The following is a 22,032-nucleotide window of genomic DNA, read 5'->3' as shown; positions in this document are numbered from 1 at the left end:
AACTCAGTGTGTCACCCTTAAGGTGAGAACCAATCTACCCTTTTCATAACATTACAAAAATATATAGCGGAGAGTTGAGTCACAGAGAGGCGCAATAAAAAGACAGTTATACATTTAAGTTTTCAGCCAAAAGCAATACACATCGCACAAGCACAACTCACACATTACCACTGACACTGACTGAGGCCAGACTGCAACTGCGCCTGACGCGAACAGCAATGTGAGCGGTGGGGGTAAGAAGGTGACATGGGGGTGAGGAGGGAGAGGGATAGTGGATGGTGATGGAGAGGGCGTAGTGCTGCTTGTAGGAGCTGCAGGGCTGTGGTGGTGAGATGGTAAGGGAGCTAGGTGCAGTCACAGGAGGTTTGGAGGTGGGGGGAGCAGAAAACAAGAGAAAAGGAAAAAGGCTTGTGGGTGTGTTGGTGGAATAGAAAACTGTATAGCACTGGAGTGGGAGCAGGGATGGGGATAAATGGGTGGAGGATGGGGCTAGTAAAGGTTGAGGCCAGGAGAGCTATGAGAATGTAGGATACATAGCACGCAGGGTTCCTACCTTCCCAGTCCAGAAACGCTGATGTTTGTAGGAAGGGTCCAGATACCACAGACTGTGAAGCAGTCACTGAAATATAGCACACTGTATTGGGCAGAATGTTTAGCAATTGGATGATCCAGCTGTCTGTTGTCCACAGTTTGGTGGTGGTCATTCATGCTAACAGGCTGGTTTTTATTTGTCATGCCCACATAGAAAGCAGCACAGTGGTTGCTGTTTAGTTTGTAGATAACATGACTGCTTTTACAGGTAGGCCTGCCTTTAATGGGGTAGGAGATGCCTGTAAATGGACTGTAGTAGTTGCTGGTGGGAGGAGTAGAGACACTGTCAGTGGTAGGCTGGTATGATGTGGATGGAGCCATCCCTGAGATGGATGTCAACATTGAGGAAGGTGGCTTGTTGGGTTGAGGAGGATCAGGTGAAGCGAACGAGAAGGTATTGAGGTTCTGGAGGAATGTGGATAGGGCGTCCTCACCCCCGATCCAGATGTCGATGCTGTCATCAATGAATCTGATCCAGGTGAGAGGTATGGGATTTTGGGTGGTTAGAAAGGATTCCTTTAAATGGCCCATGAGTATATTCGCACAGGATGATGCTATGCGGGTGCCCATTGCCATACACCGGGTTTGTTTGTAGGTGATGCCTTCAAAGGAGCAGTAACTGTGGCTGAGCATATAGTTGGTCATGGCGACTAAGGAGGAGGTTGAAGGTCCAGTGTTTGTCAGGTGTTGGGAAAGGTGGTGTTCAATAGTGACAAGGTCATGGGCAACAGGGATGTTACTGTACAGGGAGGCGGCATTGACAGTGACAAGCAAGGCACCGTGTAGTAAAGGAACAGCTACTGAGGAGAGTCGCTGGAGGAAACAGATGATGTCTTTTACTGGTAATAGGCTGAAGGGGCTGATGTATGACAGCAGATATTCTCTCAGTGAGGCACAGTAACTGACCCCAAAAAGGCGTCCTGTGTGGTTGGGTTTATGGAATTTAGGAAGCATGTAGAGTGTAGAAGTGTGGAGGATGGACTTAATGATTTTAGGAGTGACTGGAGTTACTGTTGGATTTCAGGAATGGGTTTGCTGTAGCAGGGTTTGGAGGTAGACATATCTGACAACTGGAGACCCTCAGGGTAATACCCTCTCCCAACCCCTTGCCTCACAGCTCGTATCCCTGTAATAGACCTAGATGCAATCAATACCTGTCTCATACATCCTCCTCCCACCACCACCACCACCACCACCACCACCACCACCTACTCCAGTCCTGCCACAGTTATCTCCTATCCCATCAGTAGCAGTGCTATCTGTGAAAGCAATCATGTGATCTACAAACTGTGCTGCAACCACCGTGCTGCTTTCTACATGGGCACAACAACTAACAAGCTGTTTGTCCAAACAAGTGGCTACTGTCAAACTGTGGATAAGAGACAGCTGGAGCACCCAGTTGCTGCACATGCAGCTCAACACGATGTACTTCACTTCAATGACTGCTTCAAACCCGTGCCATCTGTGTCCTTCCTACAGACATCAGCACTTCTAAACTGTGCAGGTGGAACTCTCCCTACAACATATCTTTCATTCTCACAACCCTCTTCGCCTCAACCTTCCCACCCACTTCCTTCCTCCCACTCCAGCACTATCCATGCCTCCCATTCCACCAACACACCTACTAATCATTTCCCCTCCTCTATGTCTTCGCCTCTCCTCTTCCCCCCAATACAGCGAATCAATTCTGTACCTAACAGTTACAGGTGTAGTGCCCCACCACACACCTACCCACTCTCACACCAGCACATCATCTTCTCCCACCCCTAGCCTCCCACACCTCACCCTCCTCACCCAAATTGTGTGTTACAGGATTAAATCATTTAAATAATACATCACAATTGTGTACCCAGTCTCAATGAATATTATTGCTCATTAGATAATTTGTCCTGCTGGAGACTAAAGGATAGAGAGATGTCTTCAATTGTCATTTACGCTTTCAAACCATAGCTGGGTAAGGAGAGGATGCACACACTGCCACAAAGTGGGTAGCAAGGCGTCCAGCAAGAACTTAAGAATCAGTACAAATATTACCCTGACAGAAGAGGTGCAGAATAGCTGTTGATCTCTGGTGGCCCAGAAGACTATGGAGTTAGGCTTATACCCGGCATGAAAATGTGTAAGTTCCTAAGGAGGAGATGCAGAACTATCAGCATTCCTACTTACTGTGTTTAACTGGGTAGTTAGCCTTTGCACAAAGCTGCTTAAAGGTGAGGAGGATGGTCTGTGAAGGGTCTCACTTGACAAGTTGCAGGAACCTTCAATGATCCTGGATAGCTGTTGGAATAACTTCAGTCTACTATGGCATCTGTCAGCAGGTGAGGACTCTATATGAAGGGGAATACCAGTTCCCAGAGCATAGGCGATCATGTCAGAGATGCCTCCCACCATCTCATTGATGAAATATGACAGCGAGGAAGTGATATGACAGAAGAGGCACATAACCGACAGTTAGGTCTTCTAAGAGCCCAACATGATAAATGGTCCACTGGGCAGTGACAAGAAAGGGACAGGATCATTGGAAAGTGGTCACTCTCACAAAGATTATCGTGTAACACTAACTGTAGTGAAGTGGCGAGACTGGAGGAAGAGAACGTAAGGTCAATAGCCAAAAATGTATCCCCATAAGTGGCACTGAATTTGGTAAGAATCTCATAATTGAGGAGACACACATCACGATCAACAAGAAGCTGGTCCATCAGAAGGCCCCCACTAGACGACTTGGTAATACCTTATAGGGGTTGTGCACACTGAAATTGCATAATAGAAGAAACGGCAAGAGAGAGAGAGAGAGAGAGAGAGAGAGAGAGAGAGAGAGAGAGAGAGAGAGAGAGAGAGAGAGGGGGGGGGAGGGGGGAGGGGGGGGGGGGAAGGGTGGTTATCAAGGTAAGTAAATGTCCTGCTTTGAAGTAAATGTGTGTTACAAATGTAGTGATCACGATCGTCACTTGTACCGACACTGCTACAGCTTTCAATGTGATACGGAGAGGAATCCACTTACTGATGACAACTGTGCAAACCAATGTACAGAGCCCTCTACACGTTCTTTTGGGACCAGTATGGTTCCAACAGACTGCACAGTAGCCTCAAAGAGTTAGGGAATGGTCATCAATGAAGTGTGCTACTTGGAGAGCAACACAGATCGCAGAACAAGAAGAAATCACTAGTTGGAATTCTAGCAGGTAACAATTATATCGACTATAGTTCCATTGGATCAGCACACTGAAGTGAGCTGGTTAGGTGTGAAGGGGCCGGGAGGATAGGTCATGCACTATGATCACTGTTTTTGGGTGTGGAACAACAACAATGAACACTTTTTCAGAATTCAATGGCGTGAGGGGTCAAGCAAATCCCGGCATCACTGCAGGAGCCTACTCCTAAGATTTCTTCTTTTTCTCTTTAACAACTTTTGGTGGGCAAAATTCCTGTGAGGCCTTACTCACTAGGTATAGGAACATGGGAAGAGTGAACATGCCTCGGTTCCACGGTCCGTGGCTCCTTCAGTCAGTGATTGGTGTCAGGCCTCCGCTTTGTGGATTTGCAGTGAGAGCATTCCAAAGCGGAAGCCCTGTCGCTAGTAGATGCCACAGGAGGAAGCTGCTGCTACAGCGAGGTGCAGGGAGCGGTTCCCAAAGGTGGTGCTGGAGGAGCTGACAGAGGCAAGGGCCTATTGCCCCCACAGTTAAGTTTATTTGTGCGAACACAGCGTGTCAAAGTGGAGACAGTAAATACGTCAGGTACTGTTGATGACCTGGTCACAGCAGTGCAAAGGTCATTATCACTGTGACTGGATACAAATGATCATATTTTTTCCAAACTTCAAAATAAGAGAGATGATCTATCTCTTTCAGTTCCCGGATTCTATGTTCCCCGAATGGGTTAACACACTTCGGGGTTGGGGAGGGTGGTTGTTTCCATAGTTGACAGACAGTTTGTAGAACACATGGAGAATTTTTGTGCAGTGGCCAGCAAGATTCTCCACAAATCAGGTTGTATTTAAACACAGAAGACAAATGCCCAAAGTGCTTACTTTTAAAATATGGTGTCACATTGCAGCAGTAACATGAGTTGACCTCTTCTAGAATCAGATTCCCCTTTAAAATGAAGAGATATGCGGCAGTGTCTACCTCATTGTCTGGTGCCTCTCGATGTACGAAGTGGATTCCTCACATCTGCAAATGTTTGCCAAGTTCTTCATCTGTCCACAGCATCAGTTCCCGATGAAAAATTAATCTTTGTACCGTGTTGAAGTTCTTGTGGTGGTGTGATGATAGCAGGTACACCAACAAGTTGTTTACAAGAGATTAATGCCTAAGACTGAATAGGATTTGGCACCTTAATTAAGATGGAACCACTTTGCTATTTGATAAGAGAAGGGAGATCACCAAAAACACTTTCAATAGAAGATTGGTTTAGTAGAGAGAGAAGACGTTCTGTCTGTTTGGGTGCAAATCAGGAACTGAGGGAATAACTGTCTGCAAATCCCTTGAATTAGTGTTCCCCTCCTGACATAGCCAAGGAGGAAACAATCCAAGGGTAGTAACAATCAGCACTAAACTGTTGTCCATACTGGAAAGATTGCTGGTGCCTCACAGCGGCCAGTTGTCCTGCGATGCCAAATATCCACCACGATGGCACCCTACTTTGAACGTGGGTTCTTCTCCACCACTGCCACCTGGCATGATAGCCAGTGCCCGGGGTCCAGGTGCTGCCAAACGGACGGGCACCTATTCCTCATTAAGCGCAGGGAGATGACAGCTTGAGCCTCGACAGTGTGACCCCTGCGTGGTCTGGCGGTCACTAATACACAGGTACCTGACGACCTCCACACTGATTGGCTACCACGTTAGATAGTGGGCAATCTTCCCCACATGGCTCGCACAATCTGTAAAAAATTTGGAAAGGTGGATATCAAACCGAGATCTGAGGACTGAGAGCACGATAATCAAAATATGTGTTGTAAAATGAAGGAACAAAGTGGAAGGAGCCAGAATTGACATCCTAAGAGTGAGCTACGTTGTCAACAGGAAATCTGTCAGAGAAAGTCAGAGAAAATATACAATGAGAAAGAAAAATAACAGCACAGAAAAAGATGAAGCACTGCCATGGCTCTGGACCCCTTGCTCCCACGCACCTACTCCAAAAGAGTTCCGATTCCCGTGAGGGCTTCTCTCGTGATTCCCACTTCTTCATAGGAACAAGCACTGCCATTTTGTTCTTCATAACCGGTACTGCCAGAGAGTTTTCGTCAGTGGGAGGATGGTACAGAATGCACTCAGCCTTATGAGGCCAATTGAGGAGCCACTCGACTGATCAGTAGCAGTTCCAAGGTCAAGAAACCCAACAATGACCAGGAGAGCAGCGCCCTAACCACATACCTCACTGTACTGCTGCTGGATAGAGCACTGGCAGGGAATGACACACAGGGCAGTCGGGCGCCGTGGTCCTTCTAGAGCCAAAACACAGAACTTAACCTTCCCATGGTTTTTTTTCTTGTGGTGATAATTACCAGGTGTACCGGTATGAAATGAGCATTAAGATTCAAATGTGTCGATAGGGAACATTTGTTGTGAACGAGCCTTAATTTTGTTTGTTTGTTTGTTTGTTTGTTATGACATCTGTCAAAGATATTTAGTATACATTAAGTCATGGAACAAACATCATCATATGTTTTCATCGTGTTAACAATGTCGAATTTTGTACCAGAAAGTGATGATTTGTGGAAAGCATTAATTTTTTGTTTTCATTTGAAAAAAAGTGCTGCAGAGTTGCATTGAATGCTTGTCGAGGCATATGGTGATCATGCTCTATCAGAAGCAACATGCAAAAGATGGTTTCAGCAGTTCAGAAATAATGATTTTGATGCAAGAAATGAAGACCGTGGAAGACCACCAAAAAAGTTCGAAGACGCCAAATTGCAAGCAATATTGGATGAAGAGTCAGAAGAAAATTGCAGCAACGCTAAATGTTGCACAACAAACAATTTCTGACTGTTTGAACGCTATGGGAAAGATCAAAAAGTGTGGAAAATGGGTGCCACATGAATTGAATGAAAGACAGATGGAAAACCGAAAAACCGTTTGTCAAATTTTGTTTCAAAGTCATGAAACAAAATCAATTTTGCATTGAATTGTTACTGCCGATGAAAAATGGATTTATTTTAAGAATCCTAAACGGGGAAAATCATGGATTAATCCGGGACAACCATCAACATCGACTGCAAAACCAGATCGATTTGGCAAGAAGGCAATGCTCTGTGTTTGGTGGGATCAGAAAGGTGTGGTGTGAAACTGAATACTAATCACTACAGACAACAAATGATCAATTTGAACTATGCATTGATCAAAAAAAGACCAGAATGGGCCGGAAGACATGGTAAAGCAATTTTTTTATACGACAATGCACCTGCACACAAAGCAAAACTGGTTCAGGGTACAATCAAAACACTTGGCTGGGAGCTGCTACCCCACCTGCCGTATTCACCAGACTTGGCCCCTTCTGACCACCATTTGTTTTCATCAATGGGACACGAGTTGGCTGAGGAACACTTCAATTCCTATAAAGAAGTCGAAAATTGGGTGTCCGATTGGTTTGCTTCAAAAGACCAACATTTCTATTGGTGTGGTGTCCACAAATAGACAGAAAGGTGGTCAAGATGTATAGAAATCAATGGTCAGTACTTTGAATAAAATGTTTTTACTTTTCAATACAAAATTAGTGTTTCACTTTCACAAAAAAAAAAAATGCTCATTTCATACCGGTACACCTGGTAAAACTTTTAGCCCTTCAATTTTTTATTTTACATCTCACTTTTATGAAGGGCTAAATGTAAATGGACAAGAAATGATGGAGGAAAAGCTGTTGACGTGACAATCATTAATAGCTTGTTTGTGTGCTGGAATTGGTGCAGTTACAAGTCAACATGACATTCCACTATTCTTACAATACCCCGAACTTGGCAATGAAAGACTTCGCTTCCTTTTCCCAAAGGGTGATATGTCGACTCAGTAAGGCACCCGACAGTTTTTTCAACTGAACACTAGTTTCCCTCTAAGCCCAGGAATTCGTGATGTCTTGTACTGTTTACCCTAAGCCTACATATACAGAACTGTATTATCAGATGTGTAGCTCCACCACCCCTTACAAATTATGGCCACTTATAGAATTCTGGTGCACCAGGCACCTGTTGTGTAGCATAGGGACTGTCTCACAATGAAGTGTGAGCACCTACAGTCTGTGTTGAAAGAAAATGGATATTCACCTGACCAGATCTGCCCTGCTTTAGTAAGATCTCGCATGAGACTATGATAGAATACCATCTGAGGCACTGCAAGCCTTAAGTATAAATTCAATAGCCAGACTGACTGAGGTCATAAACAGAATTTATGAGACAGGAATTTGGCCTCTAATACCTACTTAAGAGCATTGTAACACTTCTACACAAACGGTGAAACATGAAAGAATGCAAAGACTACAGTACAATTAGTTTCAACCGTCATGTTACAAAGGCTGTAAAGACAATGATATTAAGATGAACTGAAAAGAAAAATTGAGGAAAATACTGGGGAAGGCAAGTTTTGGTTCAGGAAGTGCAAAGAAACAAGAGATGCTATGGGTTGCCTGAGGATGATCAGAGAATGAATAATAGAAATGAAGAAGTAGGTGTATATTTCATTTCAACTAGGGCATGACTTTAAATACAGTCACCTGGAGTATACTGCTGAAATTTAAAAGATGTTGGTATGGGCTGGAAAGATTGAAAGTTAATGGAGATGTAGACAAAGCAAATACTGAGAGTACAGAAAGGAGACTGAAGATATGAGCATTGGAAGGGATGTAAGGGATGCCCATTGTCACTGAAGCTGTTCAACATATATGGAGACAAATTGAGATGCAAGGCCTTAGATGACGCAAGAGGCATTATAACTGGAGAAGAAAAGATAAAGATTACAAAATATGTTGACAAACAAGCAGTGCCGGCAGAATCGGAAGAGAAGCAACAGCAGATGTTGAAGAGTATTGGAGGAAGGAAAAAGTAAGAATGAAGATAAATATGCTATAGGAAATACAAAAGTTATGAGAACAAGCAATAAGAAAGCTACAGTTAACACATTCTTACTTGGTAATTAGATAGAACAAATAAAATACTGTATGTACCTGGGAAGCTTAATGACATGGAATGGGTACTGTATAGAAGAAATAAGGAGGTGGATACATATGGGAAAAAGGCATTTGAAAAGGTGAAGCAGTTACTAACATTTAGAAGAATTCCGATGGAGCTAGATTCTATAAATGTTATATCTGGAGTGTACTGTTATACAACAGTGAATAATGGATCATTAAAAAGAAAGATGATGTTCAGAAAGTTTTGAAATGTGGCTATGGAGAAGGATGCTTACAGTGGAGTGGACTGACAGACTTAAGAATGAAGAAGTTATGAAGAAAGAAAGAAGATTTTTTAGACATGATCAGGAAGTGGAAAAAATCTTGGCCGGGACATACACTGCGTAGGAATTGCCTGCAACAAATAATTATAGACGGAAAGGTGGAAGGCATGAGACGAAAAAAAAAAAAGACTGTTGCATGAAAGTCATTTTTCATCCACCTACATAGACCTCACCTCCTCTTGGCTTGCTAATGGGTGATGTTGGTCTGTAGAAAACTGCAATCTGCAGGATACTGCATCTGTATGACAAAACCTGAATTGGCCTTTTGAAGCCCAGTAAACTACGGTATATTGTTAGGATTATTCTGCTACAATTAGACCATTTGGATTTCAGTTATTAAGTTATCTGTGGAAATATGTTTCGATAGGATATGGTGAATCTCTTGATTTCTCTGCAAAGATGAAAGTGTATGATCAGTGCCACATTTACTGACTTTTAATTTGATCAATTTGACTGCCAAGTATTAACTTGGGCAAGCAATTTATCAGAGCATGTGCATTCAGTAACTGCATCACACATATGCCACCATGATTCAGATACAGCATAATTCTGCAGAGGTAACAAAATTCAATGGAGTGTCATAATGCAACTCCAATGGATGTGGATGCACAGCTGTGCCAATCATTCGTTTAAAAACATGGTGACGTGCATCAATTATCTCCAGTTACAAAATTCACCTAAAAGTTGCCCGGTTGCCAGCTGAAAAATTGAGGCGCAGAGTCAACATCATTCGTCATCAATCAAAAACTTGTATGGAACATGAAAGATTGTGCAACATTATGTTGGTGATCTAAGCAGCTGTAAATAAATTGCTTGAAGCATTCTGATTGAAAGCTCGATGTTAGTGGAGCCTAATCACAAAATAATAAATTACTATTGCTGATTGACACTTACATTTAATTGTCTGGTAGAGTTTCAGTCCTCGCCTGTTGATATCACATGCTGTCACTGAGCCACTGTGGTGTTCTGACCTGCAATTACATAATTACTATTAAAATTACTGTAAACAACATAAAACTACTAGTGTTTTTTTGTACTTTATTTATTACCGCACATGTGTTAATGCACTTGAGATCTCGCAATATATTCACCCCCTGCCCTCTCCCCAACATCAATAGACAGGTCCAGCTGTCCTGGTAAGTTCATTACTGCATCACAGGACCGCTGTTTTGGATATTAAACAAGCATCTGTGGGCAGCTCCCAGCAATTCCCTGTTGTTGCCAAAGCTCTTACCTTACACCATCCTTCCTGTTATCGAATAAAGTACAATTTTATGGAGCGAGTTCTCGTAAATATGGTGGATGTGGCACAAAAATGAACCCCAGTGATGTCAACTTTGCAGTCATAACAGCATTGCCAGTGTGGGGCTGCACATTGTTGTGCTGGAGGAGCACTCCTTATGATAACTTACCTTGTCAACTTTGCTGAATCCTGAGTCCAAATCATTTAAGAGGTCACAGTACATCCTGCATTTGACAGCCAGTCCATCGGCAGTATACCTCAAGTGTCCCAAAAGACAGATCATATGCTTACCAGCAGAGGAAGCAGCACAAAATGCCTTGGGTCAGGTACTCCCATGATGTTTCCATAGCATGGATTGGACTTTCTTCTCAGGGGCATGATAGTGACATCTTCATTCTCCACCAACCACTAGTTCTCCAAAAAAATCTATATCTTCATTCTTCGCTTCCAATAGTCAATGACAGATTTCGACTTTGTTGTCTTTATGAGCCCATGTCAAGTCCCCTGGAACCCAGTAAGCACATACATCTTTCATAAACAAATTGTTACGAGTAATGGACCGCCATAACAGCTCAACAAAGGTTATTCACCTGTTGTTGTTGTTGTTGTTGTTGTTGTGGTCTTCAGTCCTGAGACTGGTTTGATGCAGCTCTCCATGCTACTCTATCCTGTGCAAGCTTCTTCATCTCCCAGTACCTACTGCAACCTACATCCTTCTGAATCTGCTTAGTGTATTCATCTCTTGGTCTCCCCCTACGATTTTTACCCTCCACGCTGCCCTCCAATACTAAATTGGTGATCCCTTGATGCCTCAGAACATGTCCTACCAACCGATACCTTCTTCTGGTCAAGTTGTGCCACAAACTCCTCTTCTCCCCAATCCTATTCAGTACCTCCTCATTAGTTATGTGATCTACCCATCTAATCTTCAGCATTCTTCTGTAGCACCACATTTCTAAAGCTTCTATTCTCTTCTTGTCCAAATTATTTACCATCCATGTTTCACTTCCATACATGGCTACACTCCATACAAATACTTTCAGAAATGACTTCCTGACACTTAAATCTATACTCGATGTTAACAAATTTCTCTTCTTCAGAAACGCTTTCCTTGCCATTGCAAATCTACATTTTATATCCTCTCTACTTCGACCATCATCAGTTATTTTGCTCCCCAAATAGCAAAACTCCTTTACTACTTTAAGTGTCTCATTCCCTAATCTAATTCCCTCAGCATCACCCGACTTAATTCGACCACATTCCATTACCCTCGTTTTGCTTTTGTTGATGTTCATCTTATATCCTCTTTTCGAGACACTGTCCATTCCGTTCAACTGCTCTTCCAAGTCCTTTGCTGTCTCTGACAGAATTACAAAGTCATCAGCGAACCTCAAAGTTTTTATTTCTTCTCTATGGATTTTAATACCTACTCCGAATTTTTCGTTTGTTTCCTTTACTGCTTGCTCAATATACAGATTGAATAACATCGGGGAGAGGCTACAACCCTGTCTTACTCCCTTCCCAACCACTGCTTCCCTTTCATGTCCCTCAACTCTTATAACTGCCATCTGGTTTCTGTACAAATTGTAAATAGCCTTTCGCTCCCTGTATTTTACCCCTGCCACCTTTAGAATTTGAAAGAGAGTATTCCAGTCAACATTGTCAAAAGCTTTCTCTAAGTCTACAAATGCTAGAAACGTAGGTTTGCCTTTCCTTAATCTTTCTTCTAAGATAAGTCGTAGTGTCAGTATTGCCTCACGTGTTCCAGTATTTCTACGGAATCCAAACTGATCTTCCCCGAGGTCGGCTTCTACTAGTTTTTCCATCCGTCTGTAAAGAATTCGTGTTAGTATTTTGCAGCTGTGGCTTATTAAACTGATTGTTCGGTAATTTTCACATCTGTCAACACCTGCTTTCTTTGGGATTGGAATTATTATATTCTTCTTTAAGTCCGAGGGTATTTCCCCTGTTTCATACATCTTGCTCACCAGATGGTAGAGTTTTGTCAGGACTGGCTCTCCCAAGGCCGTCAGTAGTTCCAACGGAATGTTGTCTACTCCGGGGGCCTTGTTTCGACTCAGGTCTTTCAGTGCTCTGTCAAACTCTTCACGCAGTATCGTATCTCCCATTTCATCTTCATCTACATCCTCTTCCATTTCCATAATATTGTCCTCAAGTACATCGCCCTTGTATAGACCCTCTATATACTCCTTCCACCTTTCTGCTTTCCCTTCTTTGCTTAGAACTGGGTTTCCATCTGAGCTCTTGATGTTCATACAAGTGGTTCTCTTATCTCCAAAGGTCTCTTTAATTTTCCTGTAGGCAGTATCTATCTTACCCCTAGTGAGATAAGCCTCTACATCCTTACATTTGTCCTCTAGCCATCCCTGCTTAGCCATTTTGCACTTCCTGTCGATCTCATTTTTGAGACGTTTGTATTCCTTTTCGCCTGCTTCATTTACTGCATTTTTATATTTTCTCCTTTCATCAATTAAATTCAATATTTCTTCTGTTACCCAAGGATTTCTACTAGCCCTCGTCTTTTTACCTACTTGATCCTCTGCTGCCTTCACTACTTCATCCCTCAAAGCTACCCATTCTTCTTCTACTGTATTTCTTTCCCCCATTCCTGTAAATTGTTCCCTTATGCTCTCCCTGAAACTCTGTACAACCTCTGGTTCTTTCAGTTTATCCAGGTCCCATCTCCTTAAATTCCCACCTTTTTGCAGTTTCTTCAGTTTTAATCTACAGGTCATAACCAATAGATTGTGGTCAGAGTCCGCATCTGCCCCTGGAAATGTCTTACAATTTAAAACCTGGTTCCTAAATCTCTGTCTTACCATTATATAATCTATCTGATACCTTTTAGTATCTCCAGGATTCTTCCATGTATACAACCTTCTATCATGATTCTTAAACCAATTGTTAGCTATGATTAAGTTGTGCTCTGTGCCAAGTTGTACCAGCCGGCTTCCTCTCATTTCTTAGCCCCAATCCATATTCACCTACTACGTTTCCTTCTCTCCCTTTTCCTACACTCGAATTCCAGTCACCCATGACTATTAAATTTTTTGTCTCCCTTCACTATCTGAATAATTTCTTTTATTTCATCATACATTTCTTCAATTTCTTCGTCATCTGCAGAGCTAGTTGGCATATAAACTTGTACTACTGTAGTAGGTGTGGGCTTCGTATCTATCTTGGCCACAATAATGCGTTCACTAAGCTGTTTGTAGTAGCTTACCCGCGTTCCTATTTTCCTATTCATTATTAAACCTACTCCTCCATTACCCCTATTTGACTTTGTGTTTATAACCCTGTAGTCACCTGACCAGAAGTCTTGTTCCTCCTGCCACCGAACTTCACTAATTGTTATTCACCTATCAGCCATAATCAACTGAGACATAATCTCAATGTTGCTCGGATTTCACATTGCTAACATCAAACAGTACTCACATTCTTCGGTGCATATTTCCTTCCACTACACAACCCAGTGATCCAGCTGTAAGCACTCGTCTGTACAGGGGCTTCTCAATCACACACCAAAGTTAAACTGTTTACAAGTATCTGTTGTTTTGACTCCGTCCTTCCACAAAAACCATGCAGTCTGTCTCTGTTCATGAGAATCACCTTTCATCTTGTTCATAGCTTTCTCCATTTAACAACAAACAAATGCTGTCATTTCAATACACACACTTTTCACAACTACAATGTAGTGTCTGTGTAGAGTACTAGACTCAGTTCATTGTCCTATGAGAGGATGTGTCCATAGTTCGGGCACAATTTGTAAAGCAACGTAACTGTAAATCATTTTTGAATGTCAGTTTTACATTAACAAAAGACAAGCTAATCAAAGAAAGTGATTGTGTGTACTGTGTTAACAATAACCTATCAGCATATTGTTTAATGCTATTCACACTCATGCCACTTAAATTTAACAGAGTAAATTAAAAAGAAAGCTGTTGCTTTGGAATAAAACTGCTGTCTCCCCATTTTATTTCACAGCTGCTGCCCATCTGCTATTAGTAGCTTAATATTTACTTGATTACTATGGTATTTTCCAAAGAAAAAAATATCTTCCTTCACCTATAAACTAGTGGAGAGACCCAGCATCGCCCAGGTATTTATTTATAGCTGTGTGTCCATGACAGTACCAAGCAGCATCTGGCCTTGTGCTTAATGTTTATGTGTAAAGTCTGGGAACTCACACATTACAGGCTATGCTTTTTCAAACTCACTCCCACACGACAAACTGCCTATTGGCTTCTGTCTCGGGTTCTTCGGCCGACGTTCATCTAATGATTTTTCTGACGTTTTGCCAGCACAAGTGGCTGGCATTGTCAAAGCTTCACCCTCCATTGCCTCCAGTTCATCACCGGCAATGGAGGGTGAAGCTTTGGCAATGCCAGCCACTCGTGCTGGCGAAACGTCAGAAAAATCATTAGATGAACGTCGGCTGAAGAACCTGAGACAGAAGCCAATAGGCAGTTTGTCAACAAGTGGCCACGAAAGCCTTAACAATTTTGTATCACTCCCACACCTTTGATACAGATGTATTTATTATCCCCATAGCATTTGTCACCTGATGGTAAGGTATATGAGTAATGAGATTGGTTGAAATTGGTCCATTGGTTTAGGAGCAGATGGTTGGGACTGAGTGACAACCGTGTAAGTGGAATTTCTGTTAAGTCCGGGTCCAGTGTTGGAAATTTTATACATACTAATTATGTTCAATTGAGACTAGAGACTAAAGAAAACAATGTAGTAAAAGAAAACTATTCAGTAACATGTTCAACAATACAAGAAATTATATTACAGTACACTGCAACAACGTAAACCAAAGTTACTGTGATGTAGAAGGTTTCACAATACCCAACGTCATGTGACAAGTCAAATTTTATTTCTTGCAAAATTTCCTTGTAGCCAGCTAAAAAAATTGTTATTCCCTGTTTTGTAGCAGAAATGCTCATTTTGTTGGAGCCCATTTTTTTCTAAAATTTATAATGATTGTTCAAATGAACAGAGGCCTCCTCTGAAGTCTGCAACTGACATTTTATCTTGTGACTGAATTGGATCTAAAGAATCAGGCTGTTCTATGTTTTGCTCTTGCTCACTCATTTGTATAAACTCACTAATTGTCCGCTCTCAATTGTATACATCCAGCAGTTCTTGAATATCACCACCATCCACCTCCAAATTTAATTTTCTGGCAAGATCAACCACTTATTCAATCATGTTACCAATTTGATCAGACTCTAGTGCTGATTCCCCCTGGTTTTCAGTGGGGAGAAATTCATTCCACGGTTGACCATTAATTCTGATGGGTATCTGAAACATTGAACTGCTTCCAAAAGTCTTTCACAGAGATCTCATTGTTTCATCTAATAGCTTTACGTGGATGTGCAAAAGATTGTCTTATGTAGTAAACTTCTGAAGTTTCAACAAATCAAGGGTCTATTGGTTGAAGCAAGGTGGTTGTATTCAGTGGCAAAAATACAACTTTCACATGCAAGTCAATACAAGAGTAAGACGACGATTTAAAGCACCACTTTAAATAGGATTTGTTTTAATTGGCAATAACATTTGACTTCAGGTATGAAGTACTGATAAAACCAGTCCTCAAAAACAGAAGCTGCCACCCAAGCTTTAGCATCTGGCCCCTGAATCATGGGCAACCCAGGTCATATATATTTTTTAAAGCTCCTGAATTTTCTGAACAATAAACTAAGAGAGGTTTTAATTTACTATCACCAGCTATATTCTCACCAACCATCACTGTTAATTGATTTTTGGCACCTTCAAAACCTGGAAAGGTTTTCAATCCACATGCAATATAGGTTCTACTAGGCGTTTTTTTCCAGAACAGATCAGTTTCATCTACACCAAATATGATTTGGTTGGTACAGCCACCTTCTCCTATCACTGACTCGAGTTTCTCTGTATAGAGCAACACAGTCTCTCTATCAGCTCTTGCCACCTCTCTGCTTTCTGTGATGCTATGCCAATTACGACAACTTTTGAACTGGCTAACCCAACCATTGCTAGCACCCCACAGGTCACGCCCATGTGGTCGACTCAGATGCAAGACCTGTTCCTTCACCAACCCACTATCTCCTGCCAAACGTAAGGCAGGACCGTGCGTGAAAGCAGCCATGTTATGAATTAGCTATGTTGCAATTACTGTACAGGATTCTATATGGGCCCGACAAGTAACTAACTGTATAGCTGCATGAATGACCACTGCTAAACTGTGGCAAACTGCAAATTTGACCGTCCACTAGCTGAACATGTAGCACATCACAACACATATGACATCAACAGCTGTTTCGCTACACAAGCCATTTGGATGGAACTATGCAGGTGAGAATTTTCTCTTCAGTAATCCTGCAATCCCCCTGACCTAAATGTCTGCTAAACTGTTTCCCAGTGCCTCACCTTATTTCCCATCTCCCTTTCCCACCAGTCACCCTTTCTCCCTTCCCTCCCTGTCTCCCTTTTCACCTTCCTCTCCTTTCCTCCCCTCTGTCTCCCTTACATGCCTTACCCTCTAAACCCCTTTCATATTGTTGTGCAGCAGCTGAATTATCTGTCAAAAGACCTGCCACACTATACCACTACACACACCTTGCCTGGCATGTCCTTCCGTACACCACCGCCCCACATCCATCTGTGCAGGCAACTCCTCTGAATAAAAGTACTCAATAGTCTGTCTTGCCATAGCCCCAGGAGTGTGTATTTGGGTGTGTGTCTGGTTGCGTGTGTGAATGTATGTACTTTTGTTAGAGAAAGAGCAAGTGCTATAAAGCTAGTATGAATATCTGTTTCTGTTGTGTCTGTCTATACACCACCCATCAGTCCACTACATGTGAGTGTCTGCCTTTCCCCAATTTTACAAGCTATTCTACTCACAAATTTCCACTGCTGTTTTTCATTATTATAAATATATGTATATGTAAACCTACTGTAAAATAAAGTGTGTGCTCAAACTGTAACTCTAATTGTAAATGTGTACTGACACATCCAATATTGCTCTAAACAGCAACTGAAGGAGGAATATTCAAATAAGTAAGTGAATTCCTGCTACTACGACAACACTGTCTATTGCCAAGGGGAAGTAAGAACTGCAGCTAGTGCGAAGGGGCCAGTTGTCAAAATATTGTTCACGAAATGGAAACACCAACTTGGCAGAACAACTGGAAGCTCACCATTAATCAATCATGCCAAGAAAACTGTCTTTAAAAAAATTATTATAGTCTAAAATGTTACAGAGATCTGTTAGTAGGTAAGTTACAACAAAGACTGAATATAATTACTGAGATAAACAGAGTGAGACACTCATGATGGAAGGTGGATGACAAAATAGGTTAGTATGAGTGGAAAAGGAGAAAATTACACAACTAAAAAAGAAATTTGCAAATAATAGATTTCAGTTATCAGTCGTCCTTTGGAATATTTATTGGCAGATCTAGATTTCGACTAGCAACTAGCCGTTCTCAATGCACTATCCTTTTTTGGTCAATGCATGTAATGCCTGTTTGTCTGGCTTTGTACACAGTTCATGAATTGTGTAAAAAAGCCACACAAACAGGCATCTGCCAATAAATATTCCAAAGGACGACTGATAGCTGAAATCTATTATTTACAAATCAAAATAACAGTCACTGCGTGCAACAGCCTCTGAATGAAGGGTAACCTGATAAGAAGAAATTCATTGGACCAATCTTCCCAGCATCAGAATTCCATTTGTCATTAGAGATGAGAAATCTGACTCACACAACAGGAGTGGCATTAAACTCAGAAACAACGACATTACAACTGTAGTCAAATACACTCAGATATCCCCTGCATTAACATTTTATTCACCTTCTGCCAGCTGCAGCTTCTTTCGCTCTACGGTTCCGAGTTGCTCGTACCTCCTCTCGTATCCTCTGCAACTCTTTAATCACGTCAGTCTCAGGAGGAAATAATGCTGCGTCCAACAATGATCTGTGTTTCACACCTGGTGTCGGGCTTTGCAGGTACAGGTAAATGAGACGGCACATCGGCTGCAAAATGTCAAAATACGAATTATATTATACAATGTAGGCTTTCACGGCTGGTACTGTCTTCACTTGAAACTTCTGGGCTGGTAAACCGCGGTTAATGCATAAAACTCTCCCCCAACATTTCTTCTCCAACTGCGGGAGACATCCTCTGAGCTAAAGCCGCTTTACCTCGGAAGATGTCTCCCACAGTGAGATGAAACGTCAGGGGAGGGTTTTATAGATCGACCACGGCCTATCAACGAGGAAGTTTTAAGCGAAGACAAGTTATATTTTGTACAGGTTACTTGAAAAACCTTCAGTTACTTGAAAAACAGAAGCTATTACCGCTAAGAAGCTGCAATATGACTATTTATTTGTGGCAGATTTCATATTCTAGTTTGTGTAATCATAACACTGGCTTGCTAGAATGAACCACTGTCATCACAGTTATAGTGCACTACGCATTGTGCAAAGCTTTTTTAATAAAACAGGTTAATTTACAAAAGCTTTGTACAGTGCACACTGGCTAAACCTAACAAGTATATGATTTGATTGTGTTGACCATAATATGATAGCACTATTGAAACTAACAAGGAAACCACCCAGCAACTGGATTTTTGTAATTTTTTTTTATATATGTACCATATATCAAAATCAGAACTCAAATGTCAGTTAACCAAAGCATTTCGATGCAACTCGAAAAAATTCTCAAGAAAAATGACTTTGAAGATTTCCGAGGAACTATAATTCACTAGAGCTTAGATGATTTTTTTGATGGGGCAAGTGGATTGCTCAGTAGTGTCTGAGGTAAGTAATTGCATGAACAATGGATCGCTGGAACAAATCACTCTATAGCCTTTTCCCATTTTATTTTTATCGTTGAATATAATTACCTATTTCATTTAAATGTAAAATTCATCAAATAGATATCCAATCATCATTTTTTATGAAAAATGCACATCACCTTGCTTCTAATTAGATATCAAATCTACTTCAAATATATATTCTGAATTATCAATGTTTTATAAAACATTTTTAATAAAGATAGTTTCAATAATAGACATTACAAATTTATTAACAATGTTTTATAAAATGTTGATAATTAAGAATTTATGTTTGCAGTGAAAACTGAAATTTTGTATGCAATATGAAATCGTAATGAAGAAGACTTCCATTTTTCTTAAAAATGGAGAGTAAATACGTCTTAATCAGCATATATTTGATGTAATTTATATTTAAATAATGAAAGTATTTGAATTAAGGAAAAAAGATCATAGTGACATCTGAACCACTACTCCAATGAGTACCCAATTACAGTTCTCTAACAATACCACATGAGCCACGCAACCCTTCATGAAAATCAACTCCATGTTAAGTAAATTTGAATTCCTCGGAAAACTTAAAAGTCAATTTTCTTGAGTATTTTTGAGAGTCACATTGAACTCCTTCGGCGACTGATATTTGAGTGATGAACTTCTTATACCAAAAACATAAAAAAAAACTACAAAAATTCAACTGTCGGGTGGTCTCTTTATGAACCACATCCCTGCTTCTTGGCTGTCGTCTTAGTTTTTCATAAAATCATGTTTTCAGAAATGACAAGTAGAGGATGATGATGTCAGGAAGTAGTGTATTGGAGATAAAGACAAACTACAATTGTTTCTGCTGGGGTTAATGAGAGAGCTCTCCTAAGGAGATAACTTGTTTGAAGTTTTTATACCTTAAATTTTAACACTGCCAATCAGATCAGTAAGAAAACGGCTCTGAGCACTATGGGACTCAACTTCTGAGGTCATTAGTCCCCTAGAACTTAGAACTAGTTAAACCTAACTAACCTAAGGACATCACATACATCCATGCCCGAGGCAGGATTCGAACCTGCGACAGTAGCAGTCGCGCGGTTCTGGACTGAGCGCCTAGAACCGCTAGACCACCGCGGCCGGCAGATCAGTAAGAGAATGAGATTTTCACTCAGCAGCGGAGTGTGCGCTGATATGAAACTTCCTGGCAGATTAAAACTGTGTGCCCGACCGAGACTCGAACTCGGGACCTTTGCTTTTCGCGGGCAAGTGCTCTACCATCTGAGCTACCAAAGCACGACTCACGCCTGGTCTCACAGCTTTACTTCTGCCAGTATCCCATCTCCTACCTTCCAAACTTTACAGAAGCTCTCCTGCGAACCTTGCAGAACTGGCACTCCTGAAAGAAAGGATATTGCGGAGACATGGCTTAGCCACAGCCTGATAGCTCAGATAGTGGAGCACTTGCCCGCTAAATCGCTAAATGCAAAGGTCCCGAGTTGGAGTCTCGGTCGGGCACACAGTTTTAATCTGCCAGGAAGTTTCATATCAGCGCACACTCCGCCGCAGAGTGAAAATCTCATTCTGGAAACATCTCCCAGGCTGTGGCTAAGCCATGTCTCCGCAATATCCTTTCTTTCAGGAGTGCTAGTTCTGCAGGTTCGCAGGAGAGCTTCTGTAAAGTTTGGAAAGTAGGAGACGGGATACTGGCAGAAGTAAAGCTGTGAGTACCGGGCGTGAGTCGTGCTTCGGTAGCTCAGTTGGTAGAGCACTTGCCCGCGAAAGGCAAAGGTCCCGAGTTCGAGTCTCGGTCGGGCGCACAGTTTTAATCTGCCAGGAAGTTTCAAATCAGTAAGAGCTTCCAAAGGACTGAAGTATGTTTTTTCTTCCATTTTTGAATAGCTTATGTGAAACTTAATAAACTGAATCTCACTCAACAAGAGAAAGGCAATTCATAAACTGTGATAACTGTATTAATGCCGAGAGTGCAACTAAAATGCAACACTGGTTAGCATTATTCTAAAGTAGTTGAGTGAGAATCAGATTTTAATGTAAGGGAATGGAACTGAACTTGTCTGGTAATATTATGTGTAGGCTTTCAGGTAATATTTAACAATATGGTGCCACAAAGGTAACTATGAGCTGCAGCTCAAAAACTTTGTTTCTTTTTCACTCAGTGGACTGGCAGTCTGGCTGCATACAGCCAGATACAGCAAAGTATCTGCTTACAAAATTGTAAGTGAGAAAATCTGTATAAAACTGAGTACAGCTAATACCTCTCTACATTTGGGCAAGCCAGAAATGGATGTGTGAAGAGAATAACTGACCAACATGAAGAATTCATGAAAATAGATATTAAAACCAACAAAACTGCAACACTCGGTTATGTTGTACAGGCACTCTCCAGCAGTCAATGTACGTACTGGAGATGAGAAAACAGATATGGTAGGTTGATTAATGGGATTGAGAGAGACTAAACAGCAAGTTAATCAGTCACTCTTTGCTGTAATAAGCCTAATGACGCCACAAGGGGAGAAGAATGGATATCCAGTTTGATCTTGTGCTGCACATTTTCATACAGAAGACCAGGTAGAAATAGAGCAAAATAAGAACAAACCCAGAACAGTTTCACACGAGCTTACTTTGACTGATTTGTCACACAGAATGGAACGAGAAGAATAACTCGAGACATCTGGGTGAAGAAGTGTTTCAATATTCGAGGTGCCAACTTCCGTCAAACACTCAAGCAACAGCTGTGGAAGGATTAGAAAAGTTGGAGGAGGCTCATTTACTGACACACTCAATCTGTTGGAGTGGAAAAATAATGATGATGATGATCACCACCACCACTACCACCACGATGGTGATACGGAAATGTTGGATTCAAACAGCAGAATAAAAACATGATTAAGTGGCACAAACAAGGT

The 22,032-nt window shown here is 41.5% G+C and overlaps 1 protein-coding gene and 1 non-coding gene across 4 annotated transcripts in view; one reads left to right on the top strand and one right to left on the bottom strand.

Moving 5' to 3' along the window:
- The window catches only part of LOC124552516, a 41,508-nt gene that overhangs the window by 8,205 nt on the left and 11,271 nt on the right, over positions 1–22,032 (bottom strand). For 2 of the 3 annotated variants that reach the window (XM_047126809.1, XM_047126810.1), the window contains 2 exons: positions 18,145–18,326; positions 9,933–10,009 (listed from right to left, as the gene is read on the bottom strand). In XM_047126809.1, the coding sequence (XP_046982765.1) occupies positions 9,933–10,009; positions 18,145–18,326 (259 nt within the window). Of the gene's footprint in view, positions 1–5,161; positions 5,477–9,932; positions 10,010–18,144; positions 18,327–22,032 lie in introns of all 3 variants that reach the window. The other variant, XR_006967925.1, reaches the window with a different exon arrangement.
- On the top strand, positions 20,851–20,925 carry Trnas-cga. The gene has a single exon. It is a non-coding gene; the product is annotated as a tRNA-Ser (tRNA).

This window comes from Schistocerca americana, chromosome 10, assembly GCF_021461395.2.
Source record: "Schistocerca americana isolate TAMUIC-IGC-003095 chromosome 10, iqSchAmer2.1, whole genome shotgun sequence".
NCBI classification, from domain to species: domain Eukaryota; kingdom Metazoa; phylum Arthropoda; class Insecta; order Orthoptera; family Acrididae; genus Schistocerca; species Schistocerca americana.
Note: the sequence above shows the minus strand (reverse complement) of the source record. Positions and strands in the feature narration are given on the sequence as shown.